At 44.6% G+C, this 12,716-nt stretch overlaps 1 protein-coding gene across 12 annotated transcripts in view; it reads left to right on the top strand.

Moving 5' to 3' along the window:
- The window catches only part of GNG7 (G protein subunit gamma 7), a 796,319-nt gene extending 786,313 nt beyond the window's left edge, over positions 1 to 10,006 (top strand). For all 12 annotated transcript variants that reach the window (XR_011302994.1, XR_011302995.1, XR_011302992.1 and 9 more), the window contains one exon: positions 5,299 to 10,006. Coding sequence is in view for 7 of the 12 variants with exons in the window: in XM_069646625.1 (XP_069502726.1) it covers positions 5,299 to 5,424 (126 nt within the window). In the remaining 5 variants the exon portion in view is untranslated. The remainder of the gene's footprint in view (positions 1 to 5,298) is intronic.
- The last annotated feature ends 2,710 nt before the right edge of the window (positions 10,007 to 12,716 follow it).

Genomic DNA, 12,716 nt, shown 5'->3' with positions numbered 1-12,716 from the left:
GCGAATTATCTTTTTCATCAATAAAGGTACACCTGGCGGCCATCTCTAGGTTCACGAGGAGGTTCACTTGTTTAGTGACAGGCTGGTGAAACACTTCATGAGGGGTCTGTTCCGAACATTCCCGCCGGTTAAACGTTTTCCACCAACGTGGAGTCTTAATGTGGTGCTAGCAGGGTTAATGAAAGCACCCTTTGAACCAATGGCCACATCGTTGATGAAGTTCTTGTCATGGAAATAGGCGTTTCTATTAGCTATAACATCAGCTAGGCGGCTCTCAGAATGGCAAGCATTGGTCGTAGACCTGCCGTACCTAAGGTTCTTTAAGGACAAAGTGGTTCTGTCAACTAATCCTCATTTCATTCCAAATGTTCCTACGGCTTATCATAAACACTCATCCATTGTCCTGCCTACCTTTTTCGCGACCCCCTCATCGGCTGCGGAAAAAGTCCTCCATACCTTGGACGTGAAGAGAGCTCTAAAATGTTACCTTCTTCGGACTCAGCAACTTAGATCTACGCAACAACTCTTCATTGCATATGGTCCGTCGGGGAGAGGAAAAGTAATTTCAAAGCAGTTACTGGCCCGATGGGTCTCGTCGACGATTGCCTTCTGTCATTCCAAAGCGGGAAAACCGCTACAAGGGTGTCCGAGAGCTCATTCCACGAGGGCAACTTCGTCTTAGACAGCGTTGTGGGCAGGAATCCCGCTGGCAGACATTTGCCAGGCGGCAGCATGGTCAGTGCCTCACACGTTTACCCGCCATTACTGCCTCGAACGGCAGCATGCGGACGAGATGCAAATGGGAAGAGCAGTCTTACGCCATATATATATATATATATATATATATATATATATATATATATATATATATATATATATTATGTGCATGTACTTTTGCGTATTTATAAATTGGCAGTTTTACGTAAGTATGGTTCGGTATACATATGCTTAGGAGGGTGCCGGATTGCATTCACACCTCCTCTTTTCAGGATCACTGCTGTGTATTCTATTCTAAGAATGTGAATACATGAAAGATCCAATGCTGGAGAAGGGAATAGTTTCTTACCTGTAACTCCATTTCTCCAGCATTGGTATCTTTCATGGATTCACCGACCTCCCTGGAATGCAATCTACTTGTATAACTAGGTTTTCACCCAATTCTGCTTTGGAGGGGTCGAAATCTGAAGGGAGCCGCGGGGGCGGGGCATTTATACCACTACGTCCTAGTGGGGCATGCGTGGGCAGCACCAAAACAACGTAGATAGGACACAAAAGTGTCGGAAGTTTTCCTATGGGAAACGGCTTTATAAGTGTACCGAGGGTTCCCAGTCTGTTGACGGGGAATATTCTAAGCATGTGAATCCATGAAAGATACCAATGCTGGAGAAATGGAGTTACAGGTAAGAAATAGGTAAGAAACTATTCCCTTCCTCTGGTTCTGACAAACTCCATAGGCATCTACTTTTTGCATAGTGGCACAGAGAAATCCTTTACATTTCTCATAAGGTTTAAATACCTTTTCTTGTGAGAACTACTATTCCCAAGAATAGTGAAGTGATATTGACTTTACTTAACCTTTTCTCTTTGTTGGTCCAGCACACCCCATCTTATGGGGAGTGCTGGGGTTTACCTACTAGCCCCTTATCTTACATTCTCATGTAACCTTTTTTATGTTATCCTCGCTAATTTAAATGGCTAGTGGCAATGGTTTTATTCTCCTACCATTGTACTTTTCTACCACAACTGCAGTATAGCAACCATGGGTAACCAATCTGTCAAAATGGCCCCGGTCTTCGTTTTTCACCATTTTCTGTTTGTGAGGTCTTTATTGGGGTTTACTCTGCTCGCCAACCCAGATTTAAGCCCTTTGTTTGTTTTACCTTTGGCGGGCTTCAGTCCTGAAACCTGCCTCTGGCTCAAGTGTGTCTATAAAGGCTGGATGTGAGGTAGGTTCCCAAAACTCCCCTTTCCTTTGTCTCATGGAGTGCATGTATACAACCAGTCCCAAGTAGCTGGCTGCCAGTCCTTTTAGGAGGGCCACCCTGCTCTTTGAGCGGCAGCCTCGGCTGTGCATGAATGGGAGAAACCTGCTTAAAGACAAGGGTTTTGGGACTAGAGGCAGAGTCGATCACTAGGAGAAACACTGGACGAAGGAACCGTGAACGAACCTTGCTGCATCCTCCTGGGCCTTTGAATTTCCCGGTGAAGCCCTACTGCTGTGCTGAAACTCCTTTTTCTGATCGGCAAGAGAAGCTCCAGAAGGGGTGACTTCTTCACTTGTGTTAGTGGGACCAAATAACCCCAAGACTAACTCCTCTGGACCATCTTCCCTGATTGGCTGCACTTCTTTGCTGCTGCAGGAAACGAGTGCCACGGGTCGAGAAATCCATAGTCGAGGCAATCTGGCCAGAAGCTCCAGGAGTCTCCTAAGGACCCTCCAGAAGCAGGATGACCAGAGCTCTAGTCCCCTCACCAGAGTGCAGGACTCAAGGAGTGAAGGAAGCCCAACCGATGGTGGTGCTGTTCCGAGTGCTGAAACCGCAAACTGATACTGATCCGAAAAGAGCCCGTAGCTGCCTATGACCTCCAAATTGCTGCCGCAGGAGTCCTCCAGATGTCCTCCCTCTTGTCCCCACGACTGAGGCTCAGGAACCCAGGATCTGCATCAGTGCAACAGGACAGAATCCATCTGGACCTCTCTTCTTCTAACCAGAGGTACTGTTTAGACTTGGGGTACTTACCTCAGTGTCTTTTTGAGCTGTGCTTTTCTCAGTTGAGACTTGCAGTGGTTTACCCTCAGAGTTGATTCCAGCTCTGCTTTTCACAGGATTAACAGCTTGTAACCCTACTAGTGATTTATACAAAACACTCTAACTTTGTGCAAGACTTTATATTATCTAAGAAGTGACTCTGCTCCATAGACTATGCTCCAATTGACTTTAGCTGTCCTAGCTCCCTGCAGACTCTTCTAGTCCTTGGACTTTGATATTTCTATCCCTCATAGGTGGTTACTTGTTTTAGACTGTTCTTGCTGGGAAAGGCTTGTCTATACTTAATTGGAAAATGTAAGTATACTTGCATGCCCTGAGAACCAGTTTAACCTTTTTCCTTCCTTTACTTTCTGCAACCTCAGAATCTGCAAAGTATAACTAGTGATATACAAATTCCATTACTGACCTTGTGAATGAAGTCACCTCTGGGTGTAGGAAGTGTGTAAAAGGCATCTCCATAAAGAGTATCCACTAAACTTGTGCTGATTCTGAAAAAGTATTTTAAGGTATATTTGATTATTATATATTTTGCACTTTTTTAAAGAACGCTTATTTAAAAACTGATGATAAATTAACTATTAATAACGCAAACATTAAGTGTTACTATACTACTTGTATTTGCGTATTTGGTTTCACCAGCTCACATTTACCCCTCTTGAAATAAGCCTGGCTATTCAGTCACACTACCAACTTGTGTAGTACAGGCCTTTACGAAATCGTGGGTTACCTAATACCAAGCACATAAGTGTTGTGTAGTCTCACACAGTGTTAATACACCAGTTCTTACCTAAGATAGTCATCGTCCCAACTTTTCCACTCGAGACTGTCGGAGAAAGAAACCTCACATTCTGGGAGAGGAATTACCAGAGTCTCCATGAGAGTTTTTGATGGGTACAGATTAGGAAGTATCCTTGATGCCAGGAAATATTATTGTAAACCGATAAGAAGAGACTTAAATTAACCAAAATACCATCCTGACTAGATAAAGTAATTTCCTTTTGAAAATGTTTGCTGCACACCGAAATAATTAATTTATGATCATGCGTTTTCCTATTAGCCATGTGGATTTTTATGGAGGAAAATTGTGAGCTACATTAACAGTCCCTACTTTCAAATCCTTTAGCCTTGTGTCTTCAACTGTATTAGGAAGTACTTGAAGATGAAAGGCACAACAGGCGTCCAGACTGGTTTGTGTAGCAGACAGTCTCCTAAGACTGCTTTGATTCATTTCTCAAACTATCGACCTTTAGAATATGGTTAGTGAAGAAGTGAGAGTTGTGATCGACTAAGTGTGCCACTTTTAACACTGTGACTCCGGCCCTCCCAAGTTCAGACCTCGTCCTCCCTAGACTTTAAGGACACGGCACTCGAATGAGTCACCTCGTATCCCTCAGACAGCTGCTTCTCCCTCTCCAGTCACTCATAACAACACCTCCTTCCCCACTTCCCTCCTAGTGGGTATCCCATTGGGATCAATGCTTGTATCACTTCCCTTTACTCTGTACACTTCCCCTCTCCTCTGGGCAAACTCATACTACTTCGCAAAGGAGTCCCAGATCTTCATCTCCTTCTCCTGATTTACCCTAGTTATCCGAGTACCATCGGAGTACCATCCACCTCAGAAAGTTCTCTTTTTGCCAGCCTCCTATGCAAAGCCTACACCTCCCATTCCCCGACCTCCTTGCGTCTTCACCCCCATGCTTATGGTTTTGGGGTCTTCTTTGGCAGTAAACTCAGAAAGGCATCATTTTATTGCTTCCACTTTTTCTGCTGCAAGTAGCAACCTTTAAAATACCATGAATATCTGCCAGCGTTTAAGCCACCCCTTGGACAAAACCCTCATCCACACTGGCCCATACACACTGGAATGCTCGTCCAAGGCTGAAGCTCCACCTGCGATCACGAGAAGGTGGAGTTCCCACCCACTCTCTGCCCTTCATCGCACAACTCCATCCCACCTTCCAAACCTGATGCCACTAGTTATCCATCAAAGTGCTGATGGAAAGGTCAATTCATAGTTTGTCAGCCTTCCTGTTATTTGTGCCAATTATCTGTCTCCATACTTTATGCCTCCATCACCCAGCCTATCATGAACCACGCATACTCTGTAACTCTGTAAAGGCCTTCAGAAATGAGACTCCCCTTCCAATCTGTATGGTGTCGAGCACTGACCCTATCAATCAAACACAAAATATACTTACAGAGCCTTGAATACCTGATCCCCTTCGAGCTTGATCGGTTCTTTCTGGCCATTGTTGCTATTGTTTCATAGTCCTGCTTGCCATTTTGTTCTCCTGGTTTTCGTCCTCTCACTCTTTGCCTCTTTCATTTGTTTTCCATTCTCTACTTCCTGCCCCACCCTTCTTCCGGTTTCTTTTAATCTCCGTTTGTGAAGGTTTTTTCCTTTCGAATGCTTCCCCTTGTTGAGACAGCCCTCCATCTCCTCTTCTCATCAATATTCCTCCTTTTTCTGCTCTGTAAATTATTTTCTTAACTACTTTGTTTTATCTCCCCCTCTCTTCTCCAGGTCTCGAAGGCAGCAGCGGATCTAATGAACTATTGTGAGCAACACGCCAAGAATGATCCTCTGCTGGTTGGGGTCCCCGCGTCGGAAAACCCCTTCAAAGACAAAAAACCTTGCATTATCCTCTAGTTGGTGCCTCTTGTGCAGGGCCATTGTTCTGTACCAATTCAACACGTCTTGAGTCGCAGCACGAAGGGTTCAAACACTAAATGTTGGGTTTAAATAGAAGCCCACGAAAAATTAAACACAAATTGGTGATAGTGTTACAGAGGGGCTTAAAGGATCGAATGGAGGGCAGCTTTTCAAATACCAGAGGAATTTGGGTTTTAATTAAATATATTGGGGTGGCAGAATGAGACCCGGGTTAATGTGCGTGGATCACGCTAGCGCCACGTGATGTGGGTGTCCGTGGCACCTGAGCAGATGACGCCAGGGAATGCACTTCCAAAGGATTGCGACAAGGCGGGGGTTGTTTGAGCTGCAGCTCTTCTGATTGGCTTCTTGTTCAGTGCCCTTCAGTAGGAAGACTACACCCAGGGTCTAGACGGCAGGATTTAGGGCAGGGGGCGAATTATTATTATTTTTAAATTTATTTGCAAAGCTGGAATGTTTGTTTTTAATGGCCGTCACACGCTGCTCCATTCTAATGTCCAGTTGGGACCCCTCAGTATTTTAACAGTTGTATTGTTGTCTGTGAGCATCTCATGAACCGGACGTGGCCCCGCAGCCTCTGCGCACGTGGCCTCGTGGCGGCCCCCTGACCAGATGTAAATACAATTAGTAATGGGCTCGGAAGGTTCCTTTGGCGGGCCCCCTCCCGCCCATGGGCGAGACGGTCATTCTGTGTGCGCATTGCTGATGGAGCTGTGGCCATGCTAAGCTTTATATTCGGGTTTATTATTCTGTGTATTGTTGATACTATTTACCAAGCAGAAAGACAGTAGGCGAATTTTGGATTTGGATTCTGTAGAAAACCCTTTTTATTTCCGTTTTGTCTTCAGATAGTTGGTGGAAGCGAGTAGCTATAATTGGCTTTTGACCATCCAGCCTTTCACCTCGCTAGTCATGCTTGCATCCCTTGCTGCCTCCTGAAAGCGCTGAGCACCCCTCTCCCAATCCCACCGTTTGGTGCTGATTGCATGCCTTCTGTGCTCTGCCCTGCGTGCCCTCTCGTAGCGCCAGCTCCCCGCTTCCTGGCGTGGCTTTCAGCATTCCTACTGCTTCCTCCCCTCACCGTGTGTCCCCTCACTCCTGCTCTCTCTTGCTTCCTACTCTCGCGTCACTCCCCCCTCTACCCCACTCCTTCCCACTGCCCTACCTACTGTTTTGGGATCATAATCTGTCCTAATGAACGATTGAGCTATACTAAAATGTTTGAAGAGTCCTCACTGCACTGTGTACATTACTTAAAAAAAAGAAAAAGTTGAAGTGGGGAATGCAGCTGCTATCAGCCTGTCGACAGTATGGGAGGGGGAGCATCACTAAGGGGATGTCATGAGTAGGACATAGCTTGCTGCCATTAGACCTTAGGACCGTTCACGATCACTCTGACGTGCATCCACCTGGGCTACATGCAAGCCCTTCTACCCGCCCAAAGGGACATACGACAGGTGCAAGACATTGTGCTTGGAGGTACAGAATGCATGCCAGGCACTGTCATGATCCTGGGCATACAGTATGCATACATGTCCCTGTGCCATGACCCTATGAGTCATAGGATATATACATGTCCCCGAGTCTTGAACATGTATGCCAAGGATACTTACAACTCTTTGTGCCATGAAGATAGCGGCCTTGTGTATTTACAAGTCTCTATTATGCGCGGGGGTAAGGGGGGCAAAGTATGCAGACAAATCATGTAATATGTGCCATGGGATGTAGAGTGTGAAGCTGTCCCTGTGCCATGAATGTGGTCCAAGGATACATGAAAGGCCCTGTGCCATGAGCCTTTTAACCTGCAATTCATATGAGTGAGTCCCCGTGCCATATGCATGGGGATTAGGAGAAAGGTATAGGACCATTTAAAATCAGCATGTGTGTACGGCCGGGGTTTGAGGGGTGCTGGGAGCTGGAGAGGATGTTGTGGGAATTTCAGGTCCCTGTGCGATGAACGGGCAGATTTGGGGGTATTAAGTGGGATATGCGACAGACTGGTTGTAAGGGTAATAGATATTGATCTGGTGAGGTAACTGTGGGACTCATCCTCAGGGTACCATATTAGACTTTTCGTTACATGGATAAAGAAATAGGGAGACTTCTGTACGGCTTCCAAGCGACGAGCAAAAGAAGCAACAAGGGGAACATAGACCACCTCCCTACCCCAAGACTAACTTGTGGAACGAGTCTAGTTCTCGGGAGCAAACTAATCTGGAATGACGTGCAGACACTGGTTGAGCAGTTGCTAATTTTGCATCCCTGATTTCTGTGACACAACCCTTCTCATTATGAGTTTTTCCCCACTTGTAGATCGAACCGAACGATCCTCCATAGCCCTTACTCTGCGATTGTGGGCGAAATGGAATAGGATGATGGCTTTGGTGAAAAAAGAGGAATCTGTCAGGTGCTTAAATGGAAAGATAACCTAGAGCATGCAACCTTTTACTCAGGGAGAAAGACGGCATCTGGCATGTAAAGGAGAATTAGTGGTGGTGCTGGCACTACATCTCTGCCATACTAAACCTCTTTGCTGGTGATTAGACCCCTTTCCCTGCTGTCACTCAGTGTGTTTTTCACCTCATTTGGTGTATGTTACTGTATTTTTAGCTCACATTTTTGGCTCACTTAATAATTTGCACACTACCTCCTTGATTCCTTATTTGCTTCCTTTTCACGGCACTTGCGTTTTTATAATTTCACACCTTCCTCGTAGCTCACTTGAGTTTATAATCCTAATCTCACTCAAAGTATGTTAGCCTTTCCTCTCTCCTCTTTTGAGTTCATAGTCCTCTCCACACTCAATAGTGGGAATTCCTTAATCTCTGCTTGCGTGCTTTTATCATAACCTGATTTCATTGTGTTTAGTCCTTCCTCTTCACCAAGTGTCTAGAATGTAAGCGTACGTCCTCTGCCATTGTTTTAAACCTCTCCCCACAGTAGCGAACAGGTTTCCTTTCTTGTTTGCGGCCTCAGCCAGCCCCCACACAACCACCTCCATAAATCTTGAGACTGCCTGCTTTCAACATATTTTTGCTGCTGTCCTTTCATTGAACTCATTAAGCTTCCTGAATATTTTTATAAGGTGTCAAACCTGTCTCAAGATAGAGTTCCTCTGGAGCCAATTCTAGATGTATATGTAGAGTCTTGTTGCATGACCAGACATTGATGTTCTAGAAAAGAGTGAGCCTGGGATCCAGGAGGTGGCGCATCTGTGGAAATGTGTAAGGATTGCACGGGCATTTGTGCTAGGAGTTGTCAGCTGATGGGGTTTTCAACCTTAAGACCGAGGATATCTGTAGTACATGTTTACAGGCAGCACTCCATTAAACAGAATCTGTTTTCATCTCCATCCTTAGGCCTCACTAGTGTGCAAGACATCTTCTCTGAGGGGTTAGCGACTTATGTTGGCACATAGTGTCATGTGTGTTCAGTATAAGCTCTATCCCTGAAGTGCATGTGAACCTTTAATAGATGCTTGGGCAAGACTTAGACCTTCATTGGCACAGGACCAGCAATTGCTGTTTCGTCCGAGGAAAATGTTCTGGAAAAGCTCAGGGAACTACAGTGGCAGTTTCCTAATCTGAGAGAGTCCCGCAAAACATAGATACCTGCAGTGGTGCTTTCAGAAATGGCATCTACTCTCTCTGTACAACGTACTCGAGGGTGGTTGCTCACTGCTATTGGTTACTGCACAAGGGCCTGAGGTGTGCTTCAAGGTGACTGCATACTCTGTTGGAAATCCTCATGGTACTTTCAGGGTGTGTAGCATCAGGGGCATGGGATGTTTTTTAGAGCATGTAGGAAGGTATAGATACCCCTTTCGAGATACCAGCAGCCTCCTCGCCTATGGACACAGTGTACAAAGCCCCCTTCCTGGTTTTGCCTTTGTTTTCAGTGGCTACCTTCAGACTGGGTTCCTGTGAGTCAGTGGAAGTTGTTGCTGGACCTCAACATTCATCTGGTTTGACTGCCATTGCTCCAGTCGCTTTACCATGACGCTGTTCCAAGAGGTCATCTCTTGGTGTTTCGAAGGTGCTCAACTTCTCTATACTGTGAATCTCTCGCTCACCGCTGTGTTCAGCTCATTCTTTGCTCTGTACTGTTTGATTCTGCATCACCGAATGCAAGGTACAACTTCTATTCCGTTTTTATCTTAAATTCGTGGCAGATTACTTTCAAAGTGGAGACTAGGGGCAGCTCCAGGTTCCCAGAGTGGGGGTTCTTGCTGCCCAGTTAACATTCCAGCCATTTAGACTAGGATGTGCCAAATACACCGCAAAGAATGTAATGGAAGACTCTGGAACGTGTGTTTTGTGTAAATGTACGCTGATCTTGTATGACCTGAGCCATCTATCCCACCGCTGTGCCATGGAAGAGAAGCACTTTCATCAGACCAGCCCATGAGACCAGTATTCAAGGCACACAGTCGACATGAATGTGAAATCCCCCAAGTGTCGATATCTTACTCGCTGAGACTCGCTCTCATTTTTGCCAAATCCGACCTGTTGCCAAACATGCTTTTTGTAACCCTGTGTTTAATTAAAATTTATCTGTGGATGTGTTGTTGACTCGCATTTCTTTGCATCTTGATTTGAATTATTTACAGTGTGCTTGGGCACTTTCGTGCGCAGTGTTTAATATTATATGTACGTGTTGTTATATAGTGATTGCTAAACAATAAAAAATAAACTTTCTTTTAACAAGTTGTCTGTTTTGCATGAACTGCCTCGTTAACAAAGCATCTGGCGATGCCTATGTTTTGTTAAATGTGGTTGGGAGCTTCTGGGAGATTCTACATTTGAGGAGTATAAGATATGCAACCCCCACCTCCGCAGTGCTAAGTGGAGGCCACTTTCTTCTTTTAAAGGAGCTCGACATGTGACCAACCACATCTGCCTCGTGTAGAGAAATCTTCCCTGTAGAAATGTTCGATTGGTATGGTATGGTATGGTAATATGTATTTGTAAAGTGCCTATACACAAGGCAAGTGTTTCAAAGCCCTGAAGGAGGGAGGGAACAGGGGTGAAAAACAGTCATCCAGAGCCCTTGAATTTCCGAGCAATACACGTCTGCACGTGCAGAGGAAGTGCATAAAGTATAGTTAACAGTGTAGATAACAGCAAATAGGTCTGACGATGATTCTGCAGTTTTTCCAAGTGTATTTAGGCACCCATGCAAGGAGGTGAGACGGGGAGGATAGACGATCTTTAAAGGCATGGTACGTTCAGATTGTGCAAGTGCACTTTGGTCCTGTTTCTCCGATATGGACCGGGTTGGCTTGAAGGCTTCTGGTGATTAGAAACTGGCTCATTCCCAGAATGTAGGACCACAGATACCTTGAATAATACAAAACAGTAAAGGATCAGTCCAGCCCAAACATAAAGCAGTCTTCTTGCATGTCCAGCCAAATAATGAATTCGAGACTGGGGGAAGATTTCCCCTAGAGACTAGATCCTGGGGTTCAGAGCAGAAATAGAGCGCAGATGGTGAGATTCACGCCTGCAATGCTATATCCTTAAGGCCAGAAATTCAGTGCTGTCAAAGACCAGGTGGATGGCTTTCTAAAATATTTCTTAAATTGTGGTATGCACACGCTTTAAATATTGCCCACTTTTTGTATGTTGTAAACAGTTTAAATTTAATAAATGTGTTATTTTACAGCGATAAAGATTTCCATGCACCGGTCAGTGGAAAGGACGTCTGCCTTTTACCAGCACATAAGAATTGGCACTGAGGGAGCCATTAAGTTTAGTAGTGGTTACAACTACGGCATTTTGTGCCTCATGAAAACCTAAAATTAAAATGGAAATAAAATTGAAGGTTCCAAAGGAGTGCAGAAGTGCAGACACATTTGCGTTAAAGAAGCTTGGCATATTATAAGAAACTGCAAGAAAGAGGCTTGAGAAGGAGTCTTTCTGTAAACTGCAATGGTTTAGAAAATAACCCACATGGAAGAGTATGGTCACCCTTCCTCTACCAGGAGTCACATATGTAGTGCAGCTGCATTTTTGGAACCTCGTTTCGTTCTTCAGTCGAGTAGCAATACCATATTAATGTCAGGTTCATGGCCATCTAGATGCCTTTAGAATGTCCATACACTATTGCAGCAAGCTAAAGGGTCCACAGCCTATGAATCTCGGAAATCTGTCGCATGAGTTGAGGAATAGACAGTTGCAATGAAGGACTGCGCTCCAGTTTCTCGACATAAGGCCTGTTCTAAACAGCAGGTTTAAGAGTGGAGCAATACAGTGCTAAAGGATATCAAGAAGCCAGACCAGAATGCCCAAAAAGAGGCGATTAGTATGGTGAATGGAAAGTGTGTTTCCCTTATAGGAATGTATGGAAACATGTATGACAGTGTCTTGGCACAGGATATTGAACCCATTCACTAGAAACTCCTGACATGAAGCCTAAGTGTGAAGGGTGGCAATTTTCAGTTGTCTTTCTAAGAACTGATCTGTTTGCGGAGAAGGTTTTTATTTCAAAAACATAACTGAAGACATCTCTACGGAGGTCCAATATGAGCATTTCTGCACTTTGTTGGTTTATAAAGTTAGCATTCGTCTTGATGGATGAAGCGCGAGTGACATGCTTCGATGGAAGGACCACTGCCATCATTCATAAGCATATGTTGAGATGTACTGTACTTGAGCACGGGAGAGGGTTCTATTAGTCTTGCAGCACCCTGCCTCCATGAGTGGGATTCCATTCAAAATCTTAATTTTTTATTGTATTTTGTGGAGCACACAGTGTTTTCTGACCGGCAAGCAGTTCTGGCTTACCGTTCTGATACACTCTAATAGACCTGGACGGTCACCAGGCTAAGATGGCCCCCATAATTACATATACAATATATAAGGATACCTGTAACACTGAAGATCCTCCAGGTAAAAGTCATAGGAATAAACACAAATGAACCTGAGCTGTGAGGTTGGAACGTCAAATTTATTACACATTTTTTTTCAAATTGTCATATGCGATTTATTTATAAAAACCCATATGTATTCCAAATGTTGACATCACAAAATTCGTTCCACCATACATACAGATAGTCGGTGCTCGACAAAACAAATTTTATAATTGCATGGGTTAACAATTATATAATATCCTTTCGAAAAGTTAATTCTTCACACCCTTCCAAAATACATGTGTGTGTATCTGTTAAATAGAACAGAAATCGCTTATTAACATTGGCTACATGTGTTTCGATCGGTGTAAGGGGCTTCTAATGTAGCCTTGCATTTAGCTCGACCTTCTGCAGGACG

Source organism: Ambystoma mexicanum, chromosome 1p (genome assembly GCF_040938575.1).
Source record: "Ambystoma mexicanum isolate Mex_15411 chromosome 1p, UKY_AmexF1_1, whole genome shotgun sequence".
Lineage (NCBI taxonomy): Eukaryota > Metazoa > Chordata > Amphibia > Caudata > Ambystomatidae > Ambystoma > Ambystoma mexicanum.
The sequence above is the reverse complement of the archived record's forward strand: the minus strand, read 5'-3'. Positions and strand labels throughout refer to the sequence as shown.